This window comes from Lissotriton helveticus, chromosome 11 (assembly GCF_964261635.1).
Source record: "Lissotriton helveticus chromosome 11, aLisHel1.1, whole genome shotgun sequence".
In the NCBI taxonomy this organism is placed as follows: Eukaryota; Metazoa; Chordata; class Amphibia; order Caudata; family Salamandridae; genus Lissotriton; species Lissotriton helveticus.
The window spans coordinates 94,247,202-94,274,513 of NC_136072.1; the positions used below are offsets into that span (position 1 = coordinate 94,247,202).

Here is a 27,312-nt window from a genome sequence, read left to right on the forward strand (position 1 = left end):
CTCCTGACGAGAGCCCTGGCACTTATATTTTTTTACAAATTAAGCACTGATATGTTCGATGCAAGTGCTATATTTGCAATATGGTTTTATATTTTTCTGCTCGTATGCTACAGAAGCCACTTTCAAGTGCCTAATTTGAGTGCAATCAGATTTAACAGAATACATATTAAGTGTAGCTATATAGTGCCTTCTGTCACAGTGTTCCCGTTTCTAAGCGTTGTAATTAACAAGTTTGACTGTAAGCCAATTTTATTCTCAGTTTTCGATCTGCGAAGGATAAAATACTGAGCCGTCCTTGCCTACATTAGGACTCGTGACCGGCAGATCACTACACAGCACTGCAGTTAGCAGGTAGATGTACTCATATATGTGACTAGGCGAAATATTCTATTTTAGGAAAATGATCTTGTGGACGTGAGTTTCGTGTTCGGATTATGTGTTTGATGTTTGTTTGGAATAATGTATCTTTGTTCTGATTGGCTCTGACACTCGGTTGCCTTAGAGCGAAGCGATGACGCGTAGTATTACAGAAGACAGTATAAAATTAAAAAAAATGGCCCGACAGCCTTGCATTATCTTATATTCTATGTCTCTGAAACTGACCTTCCTTCCTGGAGTGTCCTGTCCTGGGTACACGTGCCAAGCCGCCACCTAGGTAGCCAAACTCCAGTTTAATCTATGTATTATTACAGCAGACACTGGAGTGCCCTTGAATCGAAGGGCAAATACTTCAACTCATCCTTGGACTGCCCTTGTTTGGAAGAGAGAGTCGGAACAGTTGTGATAGGATGCCCTTATTTACAAAAGATAAACGACTCTGAAATATTAGAGATGTTATGTCTTTAATAAAACAGTGAAAATGAAATTGGAGAATTGCAATGTGTAGGAAATTGCACTTTTTAATGGGAAGATTTATAGAATTCAGATAAAGTTCGCATGGTTTATTTATTTACACCATTTATAAAGGCAAATTAGTCCCACATTAAACTAAGACAAACAAATACGCAGCCGAGAATGTTTTTCCGTTTTTTTAATCACATTTGTCTGTTCCAAGGCGTAATAAACCTAATGTGATGACTGGTTCCTATTGTGAAACACTGGCTGTGATTAGAAACATGAATCAGCTTTAACATAAAAATGTGACTATTGTCCTTGGTTGACTCCTGCCCTCTGCTTCCCTTTCATTACCTTACGTTTATCCCTGCTTAAATGTTTACATAGGTATGATGACTCGTCATGGGACATGTTAATTACGGAAGTCTATTTGAAGCTTAATATTTATTGCAATTGGGCTTCTTTTGCACAATGCATGATGTTCCATGCTAACAGAATCCCAGAATGCATTGCGCAAAAGTGCAAAGATAGTTAGTCACACAGATTTCTTTCGGTCAACGCCAGTAAGAGAACATGTTCAATTTATTTATTTATTTTAGTGTTTTATATATGCCAAAATGTAGGCCAAAGAGTGACCCAAACCCTATTAGGGAAAAAAAGGAAAATTATACACGGTTATGGGGCTGCTGCATCATGTGTTGACACTGGTATTGGGGCACTACTCACAGAACTTCCCCTTTATTTCAGGGGGTTTTGATTCCAGCAATAAAGTCCTTATCACTGATGGACTAGGCTCAGCCACAATGCTTTGCACTTCTCCTAACATGAAACAACTACTAACTCATTATTAGGGCATAGTATTTTATGGAGCTCCCCATCATGGACGTATTTATTTATTTATTTTATTTTTGCGATTTTTATAGCGCGCAAATACCCCAGGGGTGTCTCGGCGCTTGCAGTACAGAACCGTCGCTGTGGCAGAAAATTATACTGAGAAAAACCAGGTTTTTAGTTTTTTCCTGAAACTGATGAGCGTGGGGGCGGTTTTGATGTAGAGGGGTAATGTGTTCCAAAGTTTGGCTGTGGAGATCGTGAAACATCTATCACCCCAATTGTCCCTTCTTGTACGTGGGACTTTGAGCAGATGGGCTGAAGACGAACGTAGAGTTCTTGAGTGTTCAAGCGGGCAGAAAGCATTTTTAAGAAACTGTGGGCCCAAGTTATTAATGGCTTTGTATGCAATGCATAGTGCCTTAAATTTTGTCCGGCTCCTCACTGGGAGCCAGTGCAGCTGTCGAATGTAAGGGGAGATTGATGTGAACTTAGGAATGCCTAGTAGGATTCTGGCCGAAGCATTTTGGACCAGCTGCAATCTGTTAAGGACTTTTTCTTGGGAATTCAGAAGAAGGGCATTGCAGTAATCTGTTCTAGAAAAGACCAAAGTACTGATTAAAGTTTTGCCAGCTGAAGGGGGTAAGTATGGAATCAATTTTTTTTATCCTTTTCAGGATATAAAAGGATGAGGAGACCACAGAGTTGGCATGTTGATGGAACGACATTTTATTGTCGAATATGACTCCAAGGTTACGAACCTTGGTAACAGGTTGAGGTGGAGCTCCCATCTCGGGTGGCCACCATTGGGGGGACCAGATTGGTTCCAGTTTCCCGAATGTCATCACCTCTGTTTTGTCAGAATTTAATTTAAGACAGTTTGATGACATCCAGGAACTGATTGCCCGCATTCCCTCTTGAAAATTTGCTGCAACTGATGTACCCTCGTTATGTACAGATAGCACCAGTTGAGTGTCATCCGCGTAGGTTGTAAGGGAGATTCCATAGGATTTTATTACCCTCGCTAAGTCCGAAACATAAATGTTAAAGAGTGTCGGACTTAGCGAGGAGCCCTGTGGTACTCCGCAGGGGAGAGTAAAGGTATGGGAGGTGAAATGACCCATTTTCACTGTCTGTCGACGGTCAGCCAGAAATGAGGCGAGAAGTTCTTTGGCTTTGTTCTTAATTCCTATTGCTGAGACACGGTCGATCAAGATGACATGATCGACCGTGTCGAAGGCTGCAGAGAGATCCAAAAGTATTAGTACTGCCGCTCCTCCTTTGTCCAGTGTCATCCTTATTTCGTCTGCTGCTTTTAATAACGCAGTCTCCGTTCCATGACCCTGTCTGAACCCAAATTGGGTGTCACCAGTAAGTTGTTTTTGTCTATAAATTTCGATAGTTGTATGTTCATAGTTTTCTCGAAAATTTTAGCTGGAAAAGGGAGACAAGCAATGGGTCAGTAACTGGCGGGAAGGAGGGGATCTAAAGTAGTTTTTTTTTAAAGTGGCTTGATGATAGCCTCCTTCCAAACCGAGGGGTATATGCCAGTTGAAAACATAGCATTGCAGATGGTGGTCAACGCGGGGGAGATAGCTTCAGGGATGAGGTTAAGGATGGCGGGAGGGCAAGGGTCCAGAGGTGATCCTGATTTGGTGCGAGAGACAAGTTGTCGGATTTGTTCCTCTGTGGCAACTTCGAAGATAGAGAAGTTAGGCACATTATTGGGAGGGGATAACATGGGGGTGGTAGAAGAGGAAGAGTGGGTGAAGGCTGAGAAAATAGCACTAACTTTGTCTTCGAAGAATTTGGCAAGAGAATTGCAAAGGGTCTGTGATCCATCAGAACGAGGGGGAGGCGGGTTAGAAAGATGTGTGACCACCTGAAACAGTTCTCTTGCAGAATTTTTCGCCTGATTGATTTGGGAAGTGTAGTAGAGTGTTTTTTCCGAGGTAATAAGTTGTTTATATTTAGAAAGGGCGTTCTTGTAGGCGATTTTGTCAGTAGTAAAGTAGTGACGGCGCCAGTGCCTTTCCAGATTCCTACAATGTTGTCTCTGCAGTCGTAAGGATTCCGTAAACCATGGGGCCGAGGGGAGCTTTCTGCTGCGGTAGGAGGTTTTGATGGGAGCTAAGTTGTTGCAAGCCATATTTAGGCTGTTCAGATAGTTAGTGGAAGCTATTGTAGGATCCTGTACATCATAGCCGCAAGATGAGAGGGATTGATATTTTTCCAGTCTCTAAAGGAGATGGGAGAAGATGATATAGAGGGAAGAGGAAGGGGGTTAAGTTTTATAGAGAAACAGACGGCTGCATGATCAGTCCAAGTAAGAGGGATTACCTTAGAGACAAAAATGTGTGGATTGCTGGTAAATAACCCATCTAGGGTATGTCCCGCTTTATGGGTAGGTTGTTCGACAATTTGCTGAAGACCGGCTGCTGCTAGGTCGTTAATTAACACCGAGGTATCAGGGTCGTATCTCGCTTCAAGATGAAAGTTGAAGTCTCCCAGTATGGTAAAATGTGTCGATCCTACTGAGACCTCGATTAAATTGCTAAGATTCATGAGAAATTTCAATCTGGACCGGGGGGGGCGATAGATTAACATGCCTGTAAGTGATTGTTTACCAGAGAGGCCGATGGTAAAAGAGAAAGCCTCACACTCACTATATTTGGAGTCCGTAATTGTGACTTTAAGGTGGTCTTTATAAATGATGGCTATCCCTCCACCCTTTCTTTTATGTCTATCTAATCTGCAAACGCAGTAGTTTGTCGGGGTGGCGGCTTTGAAATCTGGACCGGAGGAGTCATCACCCCATGTCTCGGTAATGAATAGTAGATCTAGGGTATGTGAATCAATGAATTCTGAGATTTCAATTTAGTGTTTGGGGAGAGAGCGCACATTGATAAGTGCTGCTAAGACCTGATGGGGGGAGATAGTGGGGGGGGGTAGGAATAGTGCAAGTAGGACATTTGTGAGGACCTATGATAGAGTTGGTATAAATCAGGTGTGGCAAGGCATGTGGCAACTCCGCTGAGGCCTTAAGGTTTAGGAGTTGATCGGAAGTATATTTGAGTGAGCTCGTATTAAGCGAAGTGTGAGGCATAGGCGAGTCAGGGGGGGTGGCCCTAGGCCCGGCCTCGATGCGGACGAGCGCAGACGAGCTTGCCTTAAGCGCGCCTTCGGCGCGCAATAGTCGCGCCCGCTGCGCTCGTCTGCTGCGCGTCCGATGGATGAGCATAATTTATGGAGGAGGAAATGGTGAGGAGAGGGGGCGTGGCCAGCATGAGTGGGCGTGTCCGCTGGGCCAGGAATGGCGTCAAGATTGAACCAACACTCGTCCGCGACAGCGTTCAATCAGCTGTACGTAATTGATTAAAAAAATATAACCCTGATCCTCAATCACATGTTTCTTTAAAGGAGTTGAGAGGCAATTACTTTTACCAATGGCTGTCATCTCTTACAACCCTGCTGGCTTCCTAGCAAGAAAGATTGTGCTTCCATGTTGCTGGAAGCCCCACAGCTGACCTCATAGAACTTTCCATGCTGACCATGCAGTGCGTCACACGATCCTAATCAATATGCTGGTTGGAGGCCTCCTTAAGAGACATAAACATCCAATTGGAAAGAGTAACCACCTCTGGAGGTGAACAATTTATGTTTCAATGTTTCAAAAATATTGTGGGACACAAATATTGTGTCAAAATATTGTGGTGTCAAACATATCATGGGACAGAATAGAGAAGGTGAGAATATAATTGTTTTAAGTCTTATTTAATTTTGTTAAACATAGTAGTACATACTGTTGCTGTTTAGTTATTTGAGTTTTATTTGTTCAATTGTTTTAATGTTTTTTTTGTATTTTAATGTTAGGAATGTTTAATTACTTTTTAGAGTGGCCTTGTTGTTTTGATTTGGTAATGTGTTTTAGGATTTTTTTTATTTTTTGTCAATTTTTTGTTGGGTTTGTAGAGGAATACGGTGGGAAGCTTTTTACATTTTTTAAATAGATTATACATTTTGTATATACATTTTAATTTGTTAAATTGATAAGTATTTTTTTGCTATTTAATAGATACTAATGTGGTAGTTTTGTTCAATAGCTAGCTGGATAATCAAATGTGTTAGTGATTTCATGGTTTTTAATATTTTGGATATTAATTATTTATATTATTTGTAAGGAATTTTTATCTTATAAATATTTTATAATAATATTCTTTTTGCTAAAAATTCATTTGTATTTTTTATTTTTCATTGATTTTTGTTTTGTAGTTTGGAGTATTTTAGAGTAATGGGGTGGGAAGATTTTTTAAAATCATTTTTTAACATTTATTTGATATACTTGTATGTATAATGTTCTATGTTAATTTTGTGTTTTTAGTATTGAATCATTTATATGTATTATATAATGTTACAAATATTTTAATATGTTTATGGAAATATACTACTATGTTGATTTATTTCCTATAAATTTAATTTATTTGCATTGCTCTAGAAAAGTGAAAATGTAATCTAAATCTTCAAGTTCAACATTTTCCCTACTGTTGCTTACACTAGAGCGGTAATATTAGTTCTGACCCTTTCAAAATCCAACACTTACCCCACTGTTGCGTATGCTTGAGCGGGATTAGCCAATCTGACTCCCCCTCCCTATTCCCCACCCTCTAAAGTCCAACACATTCCCTAATGGTCCATCACATTAAAGCTGGAATAGTAAATCTGACGTCTCCGATGTCCAACACTTTCCCTACTGTTCCTAATGTTGGAGTGGAAATAATAAAAGACTCCTCCAAAGTCCTGCACGTCCTACATTGAAGTAGTGGTGATAGTAAATCTCTACACTATCCCCACTGTTGCTTATAGTGAAGTGGGATTGATAAATCTAAGTCGTCCAAACGTCACCAATTTCCCCACTTTTGCTTATGTAAGAGTGAGAATAGTAAATCAGACCTCTCCAAGTCTCATTTTTGTATCTGCTTTTTAAAAATTGTTGTAATATATTTTGTGGCATAATTTAAAAATTACTTTAATGTGTTTTTATTTTTTGTAGCAATATTTTTAAAGTATTTTGATTTTAATGTTGTTAGTGTATTCATTTTTCAATAAGATTATTAGTATATTTTATTCTTTATGACTAAATAATATTGTTTTAAATATTATGTTTATTCTCTTTTTACAGTTATTCTAAAATATATATTTTTATTTTATGTTAGGTAATGTAGAGTGCTGCTTGTCACCCAAGGGGGTATCCAGGCACTGAGTGGGTAAGTGTAGACGTGTGTTGAGGCTGGTCCTGAATATAGGCAGTTTCAATTGAAGTAAAAGAAGACTAATTAAGTAGCCAGGTGTTCAGCTTTTTGTGGAATTCAAGAAGTGAGGAAGAGGCCCTGATGTATTGGGGAGGTCGTTTCAAGATGTGGCAGTAGGTAGGAGAATGATTGTCTTCCCATTCTGCTTCTATGGATGCAGGGTGTGTGTGCGTGAGTGAGAGTGATGCTGAGTAAAGTTGCCAGGTGAGTTGGTGGAAATGAAGCCTGTGATTGAGGTATGCGGGCTGTATATTGACTTGAATGCGTGTGTGAGAAGTTTGAACTGGCACCACTTCTGGGTGGAGAGTCAGCATAGCTCTGAGGAGTGGTGTGGTTTGGATTCATCACGGGAGGTCAGGATTTGTAAGATATACATTTTTAAATATATTTGTTTAAATGCAGAAAAAACATCCACAACAATAGAAGAAGGTAATTTCATGATAAAATAGGTAAGTATATCACATTTGAACTATGGTACACTATATCAACTTAAATTGTTTTTGATTCACACTCATGCTCTGATGCACCAGACACTTAAAAACTATTGAAAAAGCCAATAATGTGGCAATCACCTTAAATGTATTTAGTACTTAGTATCCCTGATGACTTGTTGAATCGCTTTATGGTGGATAAGCTAAGCTAGTGGGCAATCCAGTGGTTGTTAGGAATTGTTGATTACTGTTGGTTATTAGAATAAGTTTTGCGCTCCCATGAAACTATTACATGCATTCGCCCCAATCTCTTTTTGCGTAGATGAAGGTAATAGGAGTTAGTGTGATCTTTAAGAGAATTAAAATGAAAAATAAAAGGAAAGTGGGTTTAGGAGACAGGGTAGAGGAGGGTAAATACTGTTCGATAGGATGGAACGGTTACACAGAAGCATAGTTTGTAATTTGTGAGAAGTATGGGAAGTTTGCAGTAATACAGTGGAGAGTAAGGCAGACAGTCATGCAACAGAAGAGGCAATACCCCAGGGACAGTAAGTCATATGATAGGAAGGAAGAGGAGAGGAAGGAATTGTCCGGATTTGTTCCAGGGCTGGGCTGGGAACACAAACCAGCACTGGCAATAGAGTCGGACCATCCCCGCGTGGCAGGGGGCAGCGTTTGCGTGAGGAAAACACTGCAATTGCTTTTGTTACAGGGTGCAATACAACCAGCCCCCGGTAAAAAAAACAGCCCTCCCCCAGGATTCCAAACCTGGCGTCCAACCTGCAGGCCCACCAGCAAAAACTCCCAGTGCCCGCTACGGCCAGTCTGGCCCTGGTTCCCAATGATCTTAGAGAGTCATCTTAGAGGGTCCACAGGGGCATCTGCCAGTAGACAAAGAGCCCAGAATTAGATAAGTCCTTGTTTTTGTGAACAAGGTCATCTAGAGTCTCTGATAGATCACATTGGGAACAACCAGGTCTTAACCACTGTTTTGTACTCTCAGTGATTCTCAGTGGCTCTAATCTTAAAGTAGGGACTTCCATCGTGTGGCGTCTTGAACGGAGAAAGCAGTGCCACCAACATTTTCAGTCCCATAACCAGAGATTCTTAAATTTGGTGATTTTGATTAAAGTAATTTTGTGTGTACCTCAACATTAGAAATTGAAAGTAAATAAGTTGTCATTTCTGTTCCTTATACCCATCTTGTAACTGTTCTAGCTGTTATAATTCACCAACCCTCACCTGCATTGTTGACATTGAGATAAACAGAGAAAAGTCCTTGTACCTGTTGACATTGGAGTTTCAGAACATGCCTGTGATAAGTAAAAGCATATAATGCTATTTTTGTGTTAATGACTGCCTCAGTGATTAGAAGTAGCTTGTAATAAGAACATGTTGTGCAGGATTTCTCTATTGGAGCCGTATGCAGCAATTATCAAGTACAGTGCTTCAAAGTTGACAAAATGTGCCAATTACCAGTCTTTAAAAGTAGTTTCTAGCCTGTCTTCGAAAATTGCCTGTGAAAAAGTTGGGAAACTCTGTATCATTTCTTCCCCTTAGCGATATGCCAGAGATTGCAGACTTTTACGAGGTTCTTTAGCGATATGCCAGAGATTGCAGACTTTTACGAGCTTCTCAAAGCGTCTTCAGCTGCCAACATTGCCATCTATGCAAATCATTGATTGTCCACAAGATGCAAAGTGCATTTTTTAAATTATTTTTTCTCCACTTCCGTAATAATACCCATGTGTCGAAATCTTTTCCACCACAAACTGAGAAAATATGTTGGTGCTAAGGAAATATTTCTGTGCCTTTTTGGAAATTCTGATGCAAAAATTATGCAAAACAAAACATTGCAGATGGTTATTTTTTCCATTTTTTAAAATGATCTTTATTAAGTTTTATAAACTCCCCCAACCCAAGCAGACAATTCATGTTACAATTAATTCAGATCCAGCAGAGCGTAAAATTATCAAATTCCAAAGGTTACAAAAATACAATAGTTCACATAAGAGAGACAGTACACAGTAGACAATTCATCAATTAGAAGTCCAAATAATTTAAGCCAGCCTATTCCCAAGTTTTTCCCCGCCCTATGCCTCCAACAGCATTGAGATCCAATCATTAAAGAGTGCACACACCCTTATCCTTTTTTCTAGCTAATTTCCCTTTCTGTGCATACGCTGCCATTTTGATCTGATGCATGGCTAAGAAAGGGGGTAAGTGATCCAACCAGGTTGTTGCGAAACGCAATCTTTAAACTGTCATCGCAAAAAACATAAATGCCTGTGCATGGCTTGGAACTACTTCATTATGAACCCCTAGTAATATGAGCTGGGGAGTCTTCACAATGTTTGGGCCCAGCTTTTTCTCCAGTAAATCAGTTATTTCCGCTTTCAACCCCCCCCCCCCCACCCCCCCCACAACGGGGCATCCTGCAAACATATGTATAAAATCGGCACCATGGAGTAGACATCGAGGGTAGTGCGAAACCGTAGACCCGCCCCACTTTGTGATTCTTCCTGGGGTATAGTATAGCTTAAAACTTGCTTTAAAATGCTGGGCTTGCAAGCTTGCCAAGACTTATGTAGACTGGGCAAGATCCAGAGATTCAGAGAACACGTCCTTTCCTAGCTGCAACTTCGCTTGCCACCATCTATCATGCTGTCAATATTTTTCGACATTAAGCTGTTCAATACCTGATATAATCACTCAATAGAAGTCTTCATTCCCGTCATCATTTCCATAAGCTCTACCCCACCCCCCTTTCTTCCATAGGAAATCCCAGACCTGCAAATACTTAAAAAATTAAATATGCTCCACATTAAAATTAAGCCGAAGAGTCTCAAACGTAATTAATTCATTCTCCTGGAAAAAATCTCCCAGCCTAAAAGGACCATGCTCTAGCCAACGTCTCACATGAGAATCCCAGAATATATCTGGTGAGGTAGAATTTTTTTGTAAAGGGGTATAAAAATTAAACCGACCAATCATTAATTTTTTTCAGGACCGCTGACCAAAATTTTATATAGACATCGGAGTCTCTTAAATCTCACTCATTTAAAATACCCATATTCTAGCTGCAGTAAAAGAAAACCCCATGCTTCTTCCCGAATCAACAACTCATAAAGGGGAAGAGAGTGATTAACATTAACCCCCCACCTCCTCTTAAAAAAAATAGCCATCTGTTGAAGTGCGGTAGTCCAATAACAGAGTATAACATTAGGGACTGCCCACCACCTCGGCCTCTCGGATGGGTCAGATATTTCATTGGCCTTCTGGGCGTAGCATATGCACATAAAAACTTGAGATCATCCCATCAATTGCCTAGAACCGTTGATTCCCTACCTCAATGGGGATGGCCATAAAAAAATTATTTTCATTACATTGCTTCTACCTATCAGGGAAAGCAATAGATTATTCATTCTTCTGAAATCCATTTTTGTTTTCCTGATCAGAGGATCTAAGTTAGTTTCCACAATTCTCTCTACCTCTGCTAAAATGCTAACTCAAAGATAAGTCACCCCCTCAACCTCCCGCCTATCCTCAAATTGCACATTACCATTATTAATAACCTGAGTTTTATCTTGATTGAACAAGTTTCCAGAAAAACTGCCAAACCTGGGTAACGACTGCTAAATCATCGGCATATGCCAATATTTTCGTTTCCCATCCCTGAGACCTTAATAGTAAAATGAATTTATTAATCACTATCCTCCTTATCAATGGATCAATGTAGAGGGTGAATAATAATGGGGAGCATGGGCATCTCTGTCTTGTGCCCGTTGTATCATTACAGACTCCAACTGCCCCCATCAATGAGATATTAGCTCTCGGGTTCAGATACAGATCTTTTATAGCCAAAACAAACCCTATCCCTATACCCATTTTTCGATTACCACCTAAAGATACGGCCAGAAGACCCTATTGAATGCCTTTCCTGCATCCAAGAATATTAAAGTCATAGTGTCTCCGGTTACTGCAGCCACATCAGAAAGGCTAATGGCTCACCGGATGTGGTCCCATGTTCCCCACCTTGGAATAAATCCATGCTGCTTGGAGGACACAATCTTACTATTCATTAAAGTGATAGGCCTAGTTCTTGCAGGGCTTTCCCTTTCTTAAGAAAAACTACTATATTCTCACAGGCCCACAACTCAGGTGGGTCTGCAACCCCCTGTACTTTCTGGAAGACATCCATCACGTAGACTTTGAGAGTAAAAAAAAAAATCTTTCAAAACTCCCAGAGGATTAAATCTGTTCCAGCTGCTTTTCCTGGTGAAATACTAGAGATAGTTGTTGTGAATTCCTCCAATGAAAAAGGTTGATCTAGATACTCCTGGTCTTCCTCATCTAATTTTTTATGTAAGACCAACTCCAAATACCCTGACATATCCCCAGACAGCATTCCCGCTTCCTCAGTGTATAGCTGCTGATAAAATCTTTGAAAGGCGGCCCACATTCCTGCTGCATCAGACACTAATAGAATATGAGGATCCAGGATTTCCCTAACCTGCCCCTTGACTACATGCTGCTTAGTACGTTTAGCCAGGAGATGCACCATCTTCTCACCATATTCGTAAAGGTTATGCTTCTGCGCCATATATTTATCTGCTTGATTCCAGTCCAGGGAGGACATGGCTTGGCAGTTCAGGCTGGACTGTTCCCATGAGGCACAGGGTCAAGACTGATTTGCATATGGCCATTCCTGAACTGGTGTGGCTTGGTGAGCAAAATAACAATGGATTAAACCCAGATCTGTGCCTGGTGGTGAATGTTTTGCCATTGTGCAACATTCCGTCCATCATCTTGTGTGTTTTGCTGTTCACCCTATGTGGGAAGGGTATGCCCAGACGTGGGTCCTGTGCTCAGTAAGCCACTGGAGTCAAGCTATCCTGGCTGAAGACGGCAGATAGCCAGAAACCGGTCCTAGGATGCTTGATTCCGGTCCAGGGAAGACATGGCTTGGCAGTTCGGGCTGGACTGTTCCCATGAGGCACAGGGTCAAGACTGATTTGGCTATGGCCATGTCTGACCTGGGGTGGCTTGGTGAGCAAGATAACGATGGATTAAACCCAGATCTGTGCCTGGTGGTGAATGTGTTGCCATTGTGCAACATTCCGTCCATCATCTTGTGTATTTTGCTGTTCACCATATGTGGGAAGGGTATGCCCAGACGTGGGTCCCGTGCTCACTAAGCCAATGGAGTCAAGCTATCCTGGCTGAAGACGTCTGATAGCCAGAAACCGGTCCTAGGATGTTTGATTCCGGTCCAGGGAAGACATGGATTGGCAGTTCAGGCTGGACTGTTCCCATGAGGCACAGGGTCAAGACTGATTTGCATATGGCCATGTCTGAACTGGGGTGGCTTGGTGAGCAAAATAACGATGGATTAAACCCAGATCTGTGCCTGGTGGTGAATGTTTTGCCATTGTGCGACATTTCGTCCATCATCTTGTGTGTTTTGCTGTTCATCCTATGTGGGAAGGGTATGCCCAGACGTGGGTCCCGTGCTTACTAAGTCACTGGAGTCAAGCTATCCTGGTTGAAGACGGCTGATAGCCAGAAACCGGTCCTAGGATGCTTGATTCCGGTCCCGGGTAGACATGGCTTGGCAGTTCGGGCTGGACTGTTCCCATGAGGCACAGGGTCAGGACTGATTTGCATATGGCCATGTCTGAACTGGGGTGGCTTGGTGAGCAAAATAACGATGGATTAAACCCAGATCTGTGCCTGGTGGTGAATGTTTTGCCATTGTGCAACATTCCGTCCATCATCTTGTGTGTTTTGCTGTTCACCCTATGTAGGAAGGGTATACCCAGATGTCGGTCCCGTGCTCACTAAGCCACTGGAGTCAAGCTATCCTGGCTGAAGATGGCTGATAGCAGGAAACCGGTCCTAGGATGCTTGATTCTGGTCCAGGGAAGACATGGCTTGGCAGTTTCGGGGTGGACTGTTCCCATGAGGCACAGGGTCAAGACTGATTTGCATATGGCCATGTCTGAACTGGGGTGGCTTCGTGAGCAAAATAACGTTGGATTAAACCCAGATTTGTGCCTGGTGGTGAATATTTTGCCATTGTGCAACATTCCGTCCATCATCTTGTGTGTTTTGATATATTTATGTGCAGCTTTTTTGTTGAGATATTTACTATTGCTGCTTTGGCGACCCCCACTTTAAGTTGCTCCATCTAAATCTCCATACTCCTACCAGAGCCTGATCTTCCTACCCCCATCAAGCACAAAAACCTTTCTGTCCACTTGAGTTGCCCACTCCACCCATCACCCAACCTACCCTTACCCGCCCAGACCTCCCCCTATCACCCCTAGCCCCCACCAACCCTCCCCACCACCAACGAGCAAACAGGTAAAATCTTACCCTAATTATGCCACCCACTAACACACCGCCCTTGCCCCCACAGCTCCCACCTACCTTAAGAAAAAGGAAACTGGTTCAGGATAGATCACAGCACACAGATGCATAGCAGGATAGATAAGGTGGGCTGATTTATGCGCTGGGTGAGGCCGAAAATTGCATCCTATTATATCTACCCTGCTGCGCTTTTGTGTGCTGTGATCTACCCTGCACCACAACTGCGTTCTGTGATCAAATCGAGTGAGGCACATCCGAGTGTGCTCCATGGCCAGCTTGTGGTGATCAGATCTCTGCCAAAGGTTGACTCCAAGGTGAATGTATCCTCTTATCACCATGGGGCTCCCGGAAGGGTCTCCATGTGAGTAAATATTCCTTATATTCACTGGATCGGAATGCATGTCCCAATTCATCTCTCACACCCTTTTCTCATATAGTTCAGGTATCCCTTACCAATTGGACCTGATAAACCCCCACATTTTTAAGGGGTCGTTTATGTGATACTGGAAACCCTTTGTGTTTTTTTTACTTTATTTATTCACTTTATTGTCACCTCTGTGTTCTGTTGGTTCTGTTCATGTGGGACAACTTGCACTGTCTGCATTTATATGTTTGAATACAGGCAATACATTTGTTTGCTAATATTGTGTTTTGTCTTTTTTAGCTGGCTGTCTTTATCAGTGTCCTACTACAGACATACTATGCCATTGTGCCTGTAATCTGTAAATTATACATATATCTGTCAATAAAAGCCAGTATTTTTTTGATAAAGTTGAATGCCCTGGCTCTTATTTGATTAGGGGTGCCTTTGTTGTTGGATAGAGTCAATTGAAAGCTCGCACTTATTAAATGTAATAAAGTAACCCAATGTTATGCTATTGGACAGGCAGGCCTTGCAGTAGTGAATCGCGTATTTAAGAGTTTTTCACTACCTGGGCTTGTAAAAGTTAAAAGTACATATCCAAACTTTAAATACATGGCACCTAGCCCTATGGGCTGCATAGGGCCTACATAGGGGTGACATATATGTATTACTAGGGAAGGTTTAGGCCTCGCAAAAGGTTTATTTTGTCAGGTTGTCATTTCAGTTTAAAACTGCATACACCGGCTCTGCAATGGCAGGCCTGTGACAAGTTTAAAGGAGACTTAACCGGGGGCACAATCAGTGCTGCAAGCCCATTTATGTTACAAAGAAAGGGTAAACCCAAAGGAAGTCACTGGGACCTGGGTATGTATTGATACAGAAGGAAGGGGTCCCAGAACAATGTGAATGCACAATAAAGTTAGCTTAGTGTCAAGATAAACAACAGATATAATCAACTTGAACGTACATCGTTATTTAATCACAAAGTACTAACACACAAATTTTTTGCACACAGCATGTGTTCACATAGTTACAAATTATTGTGCCCAACAGGTAGTGGGGAGGGAAGTGAACGTGGTAGGAAGTAGTGCAGGGTAAGGTACGTGAAACAATAGGTCAAGCGTACTTAGTCAAAAAACTTTCTTTAAAACTGGCTTCAGACAGGAGCCAGAAACGATACAATAAATGATCATACATTTAGGGTAACCATGCTTCTAGAGTAAGCAGTACAATTCAAGCTAGGGATAGAAGTTGGCCAGTGGATCAGTTGTCGATGTTTCGACCCCACAGACAGGTAGGGACAATTGGGCCCTTAGAGGAGGGTCTTCCTCAGGACGGGGGATTGGGTGTCGGCAAGCTTCTGTGGATGGCGTAGTCTCACACGGAGGTATAGGCATTAATCACGACCAGGCATATATAGAGGAAAAGTGGTCCCCATTGGCATCCTCAAGGGAAAAATAGAAAACAGGAGCCGCCAGGATGCGGTCAGCTTCCCGCGGTATCTGCGTTTGGAATTTAATCCGGCATCACCGAAAGCTGCGTCATCAGCAAAGCGACCTGCATAGGGCCTATATAGGGGTGACTTATATGTATTACAAGGGAAGGCTTAGGCCTGACAAAAGGTTTATTTTGTCAGGTTGTCATGGGAGTTTAAAACTGCATACACCGGCTCTGCAATGGCAGGTCTGTAACATGTTTAAAGGGGACTTAACCGGGGGCACAATCAGTGCTGCAAGCCCATTTATAGCATTTAATTTACAGGTACTGGGTACATATACTATCATTTTTCTAACCACTTACAAGTACATTAAATATGCTAAGTGGGTTTTAAGCCAAAACTACTATGTTTAAGAGAGAGATCACTTTAACATTAATTAGCAGTAGTAAAGTGCACAGAGTCCTAGAAAGCCAACAAAAACAGGTTAGGAAAACAGGAGGGTGAAGGCAACAATTGTGGGAATGACCCTGCAGAAAGGGCCAAGTCCAACATCTTCCAATAAAAAATACGATATTTCAACTTAGTTTAAAATATTTCCCAATTTGTTTGTGTGCTGTACAGCACAGCACATATGTAAACTTAGGAATGTTTGGAAAAACTAAAACTTTTCTCCTTCTTTGTGCGGGCCTCAAGGGGGTGTATTTTTTTTATCGTAAGCCCTTAAAGATCTGCATCAAAAAACCATCAGTGATTGAATGGGAACATCTATGCTCCACCCATCGACACCCCATTGGCACAAAGTACAGCAAAGCAGAAATGCTTTGCATTACTTTTAGACACATTTGTAGTTTGCAAAACATTTTGCTCTGGTAAGTAAATCCCAGATCAACACTGTGCACAGGTTTGCATCACCTTTTGCAAGCCTGGCATGCCCAGCCTTAACCCTCACACTCTCAGGTAATTGTGGCAATCAAATTAAAAATCTTTCTGTGACATTCCCCTCTCCTTACTGTAGCTTGCCTATTCTACATTAATCATCATTCTTAAAGTATCTATATCTCTGGGTAACCTCATTCCCTCTCCCTCTAGCCCAGCTCTCTCTGTCTCCCATTTGTCTACCTCACTTCTCATCAATATACCCAATATACCTCACTCCACTTCATCTCTCTCACATAACCTTGCCTATTCCTCTTTCATTCTCTTTGCCTACCTTTTTATCTATGACTCTTAACCCTCTCTCCACCTCAACTCTCACTCTAACTCATCCCTCACTCTGTATCTCACTGCTTTATTTCCATCTCAACTCCCTGTATTTATTCTCTACCTATTCCATTTCTCACACAGCCTCATTTCTATCTTTTCTTCACATCTGTGTGTTTTTCCATGTCTTTGCTACCTTACCTCGCTCATCCCGTTTTCTTCCACCACTCCTCATCTATCATATTTTCCTTTATATCCCTCACATCTCCCTCACAACCCCACTTCTCCATGTACCACCCCTCAATCTCTCATTACCTACCTCTCAAATACCTGACCATTGGTCCACTACACAATGTCACCATGTTTTCTTTCTCACTGTTCTTTATCTTGCACCTTTCTGGCTACTGCAAGTTCTCTACCCTTACCTCTTTTTTTCTCTAGCTACTCCTCTCTATATATCTCTCTCTTTCACATAAACACCTCTCTCTCTCTCTCTGGGCCTCTTTCTCCATATCAGCTCATACCCTCCACCTCAACTTTCTCTCTCAATCTCTTTCATTACAGATCTCACTGCCTATTCCACTTTCTTTATCACACAACTCTCTATAACTTTGATCAAAATTAATTTCTCTTTCTGTATTTCATGTGCATCTCTTTAGTTCGCCTTTTTGCTCACACCACATTTCTCTTTCTATCCTCCACTCCGCTCTCTACGTTTCCCTCTTCTCCACTATTCTCTTTATCTGACCTGTTATCTACACCTATTCTCATTTTGTTCTCTCTCTTTCTTGCATCTCTTTCTTTTTCTTCAAATCTCATCATCCAGCTCTCCCTCTCCCCACATTTACCTCTCTTTAATACCACTCGTTTTCTACATTGCCTCTCTTTCGACCTCAACTCAAGGCTCCTCGCTCAGCCCAACCCTCTTCAACGTCTACATGAGTCCCCTCGCAGCCATCGCACGACAGCACAACCTCAACATCATCTCCTATGCCGACGACACCCAGCTGATCCTCTCCCTCACCAACGACCCCGCCACCGCCAGAGCCAACCTACACGAAGGGATGAAGGAGGTAGCCGAATGGATGAAGAACAGCCGCCTGAAACTGAACTCGGACAAGACGGAAGTCCTCATCCTGGGATCCTCACCCTCCGCCTGGGACGACTCCTGGTGGCCCCCCGCCCTGGGCAGCGCACCCAAACCAACAGACCACGCACGCAACCTGGGCTTCATCCTGGACTCATCCCTCTCCATGACCAGACAAGTCAACGCCGTCTCCTCGTCATGCTTCAACATCCTACGCATGCTACGCAAGATCTTCCGGTGGATCCCCACCGAGACCAGGAAGACGGTCACCCAGGCCCTCGTCACCAGCCGACTGGACTACGGCAACGCCCTCTACGCCGGAACCACCGCCAAACTCCAGAAGAGACTCCAGCGGATCCAGAACGCCTCAGCAAGGCTCATCCTGGACATCCCCCGTCGCAACCACATCTCCGGACACCTGCGAGACCTGCACTGGCTCCCGGTCAACAAGAGAATCACCTTCCGTCTCCTCACCCACGCACACAAAGCCCTGCACAACCAAGGACCAGGATACCTCAACAGCCGCCTCAATTTCTACGCTCCCAAACGCCAGCTCCGATCGACCGGCCACGCTCTCGCCGCCGTCCCCCGCATCCGAAGAGTCACCACAGGGGGAAGGTCCTTCTCCTACCTCGCCGCCAAGACCTGGAACTCCCTCCCGACCTACCTCCGCCTGACCCAGGACCACCTCGCCTTCAGGAAGCAGCTCAAGACCTGGCTGTTCGAGCAGTAGCGGAACCCCCTCCCCAAGCGCCTTGAGACCCTCCGGGTGAGTAGCGCGCTATACAAATGCTTTGATTGATTGATTGATTGAACTCTTAAGTAATGAACTCATCTACTTCACTCTACATTTTGTTCTATTTATTTCTAACTCTCTCTGCCCCTCTACAGCACTCTAAAAACCTTCATATTCCTCTACCTCTATTTCTCAACCTACATTATCCTCTTTATACCTCTCCATATCTTTGCTTCTGCCAGCTGCACCTTTCCTTACTTACTTTACATGAGACATTTTAAGATTTTAGGGCCCCGGGCCAAATGTATTAGGGAGGCCCATGTTCAGAACAGCTCTTTCATTCCCTCTTTGGCCAGATCACTGACACTGTACAGGCACACTGATCCAAATTCTAAACATGCTTCTATCTAATATTCAGGGATAGTGATGTGTATTTTCAAAATTGTAAAATAGCATCAGCTCACAATTATCTCTGCGACCCACTGCCATTTCTCATATCTGAGGGTCTGTTTTGATTAGGGATTGACGGAACTTGCGGAGTTTCACTTAACAGGTAAGTAAACCAAAAAATAAATAAAACGAATTGTGTTGTGCTCACTGCATCACCAAATGCGATGCAGTGCGCGCAACGAAATTCGTTTTTATTTATTTTTATGTTTACGTACCTGTTAAGGTCCGGATTCCATACATTACTAACCCCCTCCCTGGCCCTCCCCCTCCCCACGTCACCACCCGGCCGGTACTCCCACCACCGGCCGCAGCTGTAATCTACCCTACTATCAAAGCTCGTGTGGTTAGAATAGTAATTACACCCTTTATTACGGTCAAAGGCCAGGCCTCATAATAATAGGTATGTTATGTTGTGTGTGTGTGCATGCATGCGTGCGCTTATTTGTGATCTTTCAGTGATTCTACCTGCGCTGCATGTGTCCTGTGTGTGTATGAGACAAAGGAGTGTTGCTCTGCAGGGCCCAATTGGTGCATGATTTCTTATTGGAAGGGAGCACGCATGGTTATTGTCTGGCTGTACCTGTAATGTGTGTGTGTAAAGGAAGCGGGCATGCCGTTGCATCCTTCGGTATGCATCTTGCGTTGTCCTGGACACTTTGGACCATGCCTAGGGTCACTGGAATTATGTGGCAGGGGAAGAACACACTGTGCGGCATGGTTGACTAAATTAAGTGGCAAGAAAAGACAAATTATGCAGGTAACTTAGTACATTTTTTGACAGTTTTACTTCATTATTTTGTTATTTTAACACATGCTAACGCAGTTAGCGCTAAGGTTTCACCCCACTAGTACCAGTTTAACACCAAAATACAGCAATAAGCAACTGAAAAGTGACCATTCAAACTTTGCAAAGGGCTTTCCACCACTCAGCAACTTATGTTGCTGCATTCTTTTTTAACCTTTGCTCCGTTTGAGTTAGAAACATGTTTGTTTTGTTCAAATCTGTGGATTATGCAGCAGATGATGGATTATGTGGCAAATTCATAGTTATGCAGAAAACACCGCAACCACAGGATCAGATCATTCCAGAACCGATGACCATACCCTATACCAGGCTTCATCAACACACAATTACACTTTAAATTAACAAGGACACTTTGCACAGAAATCTGACATAATAAAGTTTATTACCAAAAACATACATAGCACTTTTCAGGGATTGAGCTAAAACTCTCACATAACAATGCTTACATATTTTAATGAGTTGAGCTTCCCATTTTTGCTCAACATATATGTATATCTGCTGCCCTTTCTCTATGTTGCATTAAAGATTATCAATAAAAACACTTATAATATGATGTTCTTTCATTAAAAAAAAAATGTGTGTCTGTCTGTTTTCAACTTCTCCAGTAATGCCATTGTATACAATTGAAAAGCCAGGCTTATTGGCTTTGTCAATGCTTACTTATACATATACCCTGAAGCAGATGATCAATTATCGCTACTGGACATGTTCTAGGGAATGTTCTAAATGTTGATAGACAAGTCTCTAACCATTAGCTTAAGCTTTAGGTTTCCAGGAAAATGAGGTGCGGATTTGAAAAGCGTGAAGCAAATACAAAGACTTGCTCACTTTTTTGGAGTCTCTAGTGAAAACTCCGCGCCTTTCGCTCACAAAGAGGTCCCGCAGGTAAAAGGGTGATTTTCACACGTTATGTCACAATTTTTCATATTCGTTGTTTTTTAAAAAAAAAAATCGGTATGGTATTTCACTTTGTAATTTTAAACAAATATTTAAATAAATAAACTAAACCCATTGTGTTAGCTTGGTATTCTACTGCACCACAGTGGAGTGAATGCCACAGTTTATATATATATATATATATATATATATATATATATATATATATATATATATATATATATATATATATATATATATATATATATATATATATATATATATTTTATTTTTTATTTTTTTGTTTTTATGGTTATGTGCCTTGCCTTGCCATTTGTGTTACAGGAAACTATTGGATGTGATAGTCTGGCTTCAAAAGGAGCAGAAAGAACTCTAAAAACTACAAGAAAGGGGCTCCCGAGACAACGGCTGGATGGAAGCCAAACAAAGCCACAAACAGCAACAGGTTGCCTCACCTACACTGTCAGTCGTCAAACTCGTTTCGACACCAGCCCACTACAGAAACACAGGTAAAACACTCACCTTTTCGAACTCATTTGTGAAGTACAGGAATGTAACCGCTACACAGATTGTCTGCAGCAGCACAGCTGTGATGAGCACAAGTCCACACGTCTGGCTCGCGCTGGACGCTACCAAGGTGGTCATTGTTTCCAAGGGTGGCCGCGGTCGGAGCGCGCGCGCAGGTCTCTGCTGGGGTTGTGTGAATCCAAACTGTGCGCGAGGTGAAGCTGCTTCCTGGCTCGGGCAGACGCCGACCTGCCCTCTCGCAGAATTTCCCTTGGCTGGAGTCCAAGAAGGCTGAAAAAGAGCTCTGATAAACCAGGAAGTCCAACAAACGTCAACAAAACAGAACTCAGATGTTGTTAAAAATTAACAAGGTTTGTTTTGTTTGTGGCATTCGCTCACAACTCCTTTGAAACTCCACATACTAAAAAGTTGAGTCCAAATATATTCCAAGTGTACTCTAAATTTGGACAATTTTCGAACAATTATTCCTAAACTATGATTATTATTGAGAGATGGACTTGGTGGCTCGTTGGGCAAATGAATCCAGTTCATAGATTTGTGCTTCATCTCGGGGACAGTGGTTCAAATTCCAGCGGGTCCACTTAGCCTTTCATCCTTCCGAGGTAGATACAATGTTTGCCATTGAGTGTAGTGACCAAAATCTTTCATTTAGCACCAAAATGTCCCAAGGGATGAATACAGGTTTCTAAAAGTGTGGGTCACACTGTTTGCATCAGAGTGGGCCTTAGAAAGTCTTGGAAAAAAATAATGAGGCTACTGGCTATAAAAATTGCTTGCACTTGTTCGCCATATGGTTGAAACCGTTAGGTACTTCAAGACATGTTTTTATTGTGTGTACACGGGATCTCTGTTACAACATGAACTTCAAACTAAACTTGAATTTTTTTTTAAATAACACAATATGGGCTTAAAACTATTTACTCAAGCTATTTTAGCACATCAACTGTTACACTGGCACTTAACAGAATTGAGCACACAAAGGTAATGAATTACATCAATATTGCAATATGAAGAGTGTACCTGCAGGCATGTTGTTCAAGGGTAGGGGTTAGAGGGTTCAAAGTAAAGGATAAGGATTGTAGCCAACATTCCGGACAACGCCTACACGACATTCCCGCCCAAAAACATTTTTATTCTAAATGAAGAGAGTCTGGAATGGGAGCCAGTTTATAATAGCAACCAGAGGTTTCTTTCATCCTCTACAGGCTACACCCCATGATTAGAGGGAGCACACACATTGATTGACTAGAGCAGGGATCTCCAACCTTTTCTGTTATGAGAACTACTTAGGATCAATAAAAATTATCCAGAGCTACTGTGGTTAGTGTTGTATGCCGTTACATGGGTACTAAATAAAAGTTGTAGATTAAATGCACCAGGGTATTAATATTAATAATAAACATCCTCAATGCCAAATAGTTTTTCACTCAAATATCAGCCTTAATATATTTTGGAAATTCAACCATCAGCTTATCAGTTCGGAAAATAGACACAGTTTCGTTTCAAATGCACATTTTTCAATTGTGGTATACATAAAAAAAATCAGTCAAAAAAAGCTTCTAATTTAGTAGTCCGGGCTGCACACAGGAAAGCTTTTTCTAGATAGCTGAGAGCTACCAGAAGCTCACAAGCTACTCGTTGGAGAAGCCTGGAGACCAAAGCCACAATTTAGTACCATCTTTGGAACTCAATTTACCAAAATGGCAGGAGTAGCAGAAGTGACATCACACACTGTTTGATCATTCAATGGCATCAGAGAGGTGATGCATTGCTCTGGCCTTAGTCCTATAACAGCCTCCTATTTGCTGCTGTCGCTTTCGAGGATGAGCTACAGAGAGTAAATCAGCTTTTAGAGCCCTGTTTACTTTATGTCCCTGCTGCTACCTTCATATATCCTGAGACCACGAGCAGTAAGGGCGGTGCACTGTGTAGCAAAGGACAATTGAGGGATAGCAGCTGCTATCTTCGTCTGTAAACATATAGTTGTGCCACAATTTTTAAGTGCAATCTGCCATTGCCATTTTTGTTGGACTGTTTGTCGGGAGTTCTCAAAGTTTGGCAGGGTTCATAAATTGGAACATGAAGCATAAACGTTGAATATTGCTGTGTTTATAAAAGGCTCATTTCTGTGTAGATACATGTGAAGGCCACTTCATCAGTTTCTCTCTTTCACAAAATGTCATCTTCCTACTAGAAATATGATACCGACAGCCATATTTAAGATCCTCTCTAGTTGGGTTCCTTTCTTGTCTAAATAAGCTCACCCGGGGAGATTGGAGCCGAGTTTTTGTGTGATCACTGTTTTATCATAAATATATTTTTCAGACTCATCCCCAGGGTAGAGTACTGAAGGGTTCTTTGAGATTGCTCTCTCTAATTGGCATCCATCAAGAGGAGAAACCCAAATTTCCACATCCAGAGGGACTGTGCTTGGTCTATTCTATGGGTAAGGTTATTGACACAGATTTCTTTAAGGCAAAAGGTACTTTGCAACCTGTCAGAAACAGGAAGGTAGACAGACCCTGCGCTCCTGTTCGCTCAATACACCCTGATATGTATTGAACAGCCCATCATCAAACAGAAGCAGCATTCTTGCATTGCCGCTGTGCTTGTTTGCATATGAACCAGCATGCTGGATGGAATATTGTGCCTGAGTGGCCCATCAGGGGGATCATCCTTCACAACAAAACTTTAACAACGCAGTACCATTACAACGCAGGTTTTACAACGAAAGTCGTTACAACGACTTTCGCTGGAGGGCGCTGTAGGATAGGGAATAGTTTAATTTACTATCCAACACCTTCCCTACTATCCACGGGGAATGGAGTTGGAATAGTAAATTAAACTATTCACTATCCAGCGCCCCCCAACGCAAGTCGTTGTAACGACTTGCGTCGTAAAACCTGCATTGGAACGGTACGCGTGGTAATACCACTTATTGTACCGTCATACATCCCCCATCAGAGGACTTAGAATGCAGGCATCAAAGATTTGTCTGAAATTGTTAATTTAAACAATCTGAAGCCATCACCTTAGCGATTACCATCTGTAGATCATGTTAAATTCTGGAACTATCATAATTCACACTGTCCACCCTGGATCACTGGCAGTCTTACTTCTGAATTTAATTCGAAATGAGGCCTCAATACAATTTTCTTCCACGCCATGATGAGTCACATCGAACTTCCATTTAAAATACCACTCCTCCTACAATGTCACAAGCAGTGCTGCCAAGGTACGTAGGGAGTTATTGAGAGTATGCCGTATGTGGGACAGCAACCAGAAATTAGAAATACACACACTCTCTATAAGCCGTATCAGACGTCCAACAATTTTTTTACCGCTCTGCCGCATCCATCAAACTCTAAAATTTGCAGGTGTTCTCTGCAACTTCTTTAGAGTGTACACATCTGTATCTTCCCAAGCTCTAAGAAACCTCCTTAATCTGCCCTATAATACACAAACATTTGGGATCAGGAAATAATCCAATATGAAGAGCACATGACTCAGCGTGGAAAAGGAATTAAATGTATGTGTACCTGCGTTGACTTATCTCTAAGGACCTATGACACCAAGGGGCATATTAGCAAGAACCTCGTTAAAATTATCTCCGTTTTAGCGGCAGGAAACTGCAGCTAAAACGGAGATAATGGGCTTGCTAATATGCGTTATAGTATTCCAATAGAAGCCCAGGTTAGATGTCCTGCACATCTAACTTGGGCTTCTATTGGAATTCTAGAACGCATATTAGCAAGCCCATTATCGCAGTTTTAGCGTCAGTTTCCTGCCGCTAAAATGGCAATCATTTTAACGAGGTTCTTGCTAATATGCCCCCAAATTCTTTATTCGTGTAGGATAGTGGTTTCTGATCCCATTTTCCATGGATAAGTTTAGATTTGGGGTTTTCATCATAGTCCTTGGGGGATCAAATCCATGACACATTTTCAGATTTTCCACATAATCTACATTTATATTCAATAAATCTAGGTAGAACGGATTGACTTAGTAAGTGATTACATCAAAAATGTAACATGAATATGTATCCATATCATATGGAAAAAAACATGTTTGCATTACCATAATCCAAACATGGATTTGTATCATATGATTTGGAAACATATTTAGTTTGGAAATTGCCATTTAAAAATGTTCTGTTACCTTTGCTTGTGGTTATCAACAAACAGAACATGTATTATATTTCTGATTTATTTACACTGGGATACATGTGTCTTGCTTGTGATGCCTGTCTCTTACTGTGATCACAGCAAATTGAAATCAATTTTTTAAGGACTCCATAAAATTAACAAGTCCTCATTTCATATGTGAGTTCCCTGATGGCACAGATGATCATTGCAGATGGTTGGAACCTACTCTTAGGTCATATTGGGCCAGCCAGCCATTCAAATGCATAATTAGACATGACTATTTAGGTTGCAGAAGTTAATTGCATTTGCAGGGTGTGGACCTGCCATGAGACAATTGGTTGCACAAGGTATGATGCTGAAAGGATTCACTCAACCCTTTCTCTGGGTGAATGAGGATGAGAGTAAACCGGAAACTCTAGTTGTCGCGTGCGCCAGAGAATGCTTTTAGGTTCATTATTAAAATGAGTCAGTCAATGAAGGTACCAAGAGGTGGGTTCTAGCAATGAATCCTAGTCATTTTGCACATTAGTCAGAAAATCATTGAGCAATATTAGTAGGTGTTGCAACTTGAAAACTTGAAAAGAGAGTTACTGTATTTTGACATTAATTTCGTAATTTTTGAAGAAGAGAAACATAATGAATAATTAAATTTATGAGTGAAAGTAAGGATATAAATGTAGGTATGCATGAGGATGTATGATCTTAAGGGATGTCCTTTATCCCTTCATTATATATTGAGGAATAGTGAGCTGTATGCACTAATTCATTGGTGAAATGTTGCAACTTCTATTGTAGATCATTGACCTGTACTCTATTAGAATGTTTGGGTAAGTTCTCTGCACACAGTCTCAGTAGCGGCCGGTGTCAGAGGAGTGGAGAGAGGCAGGGGAGGCCGGGGAAGATGACGAAAAACAAAAAAACAAAAAAAGTTTTTTTTTTTTTTAAATACCTCCCCCTGCATCCAACCGCATCGCTGTCTTCTGTTACTCGCTTGGCTCCACTGCAGGCACAGGGTCCCAGAATACCCTGTGGCCAATACTCAAGCTGCTCTCACGCATGAGAGCAGCTTCAGTATTGGCCTGAACGCCGATGATTTGCGCTCCCAGGGAGACAGGGAGCCTGTGCTTTGCTGTCTCCAATCCAGCAATGGTGCTGGGTTGGAGAGAGCATTAATGCGCATGAATGTTTGGCTGGCCTGAGACGGCTGGCCAAACCACCATGCACATTGATGACAGTGCATATCACACCCCGTGGGTGCTTGTGATCCCCCCTCGCCCCGCCCAAAAGACTCCTATAAACAAAAAAACTATAATAAATGTGGGATCATTATCATTTTTTTTCTCACTGCTGGCAGTGGGGAGACCCTCTCCGCCATAGCGGATTCATCTTAATACTTATGCTCTTAATGAACTGTATCTTCACGTGTTCGTATAATTTTTATAATTCATTTTCGAAAATGGCTGAACGAACAACAATATCCAGTGGATTTGGTTATAGAAGCATCTTTGGAGTGGTTGTGCTGTCACTCAGTAGTTGCTCCCATTGGACAAGAAGTGGATGGTTACTCTGGTTGTGATATGCGTCAATTGACTGGTGTGTTGGAATTCGCGGAAGTCACAATCTGTGTTTTTGATTGGTGTTTTGTGTGTTAAACTGTTTAATTGTGTGGAGTGCCTGATCTTGTTCTAGCTTGGGTTTGCAATTTGTCACTCTGGAAGAGATACAGGTGAGAGGAGGCCTTGTTGAGGCTTGCCTCAGACCTGACTCACGGCCAATGACATAAAATATGCACGCTAAGCATTTACCCACTAAAGAGACAGAGAAAACTGGAATCTAACCAACATGTGATGTGGCCCTTTTATAGGAAACAAATGTTGTATAAGTG

General features: G+C 42.0%; 1 protein-coding gene across 2 annotated transcripts in view; it reads right to left on the reverse strand.

Annotated features, from left to right (window-relative positions):
• The window catches only part of TNFSF10 (TNF superfamily member 10), a 126,178-nt gene extending 104,639 nt beyond the window's left edge, over positions 1-21,539 (reverse strand). The window contains exon 1 of one of the 2 annotated variants that reach the window (XR_013602559.1): positions 21,277-21,539. Coding sequence is in view for 1 of the 2 variants with exons in the window: in XM_078667463.1 (XP_078523589.1) it covers positions 21,277-21,399 (123 nt within the window). In the remaining variant the exon portion in view is untranslated. The remainder of the gene's footprint in view (positions 1-21,276) is intronic. The other variant, XM_078667463.1, reaches the window with a different exon arrangement.
• Between the last annotated feature and the right edge of the window lie 5,773 nt (positions 21,540-27,312).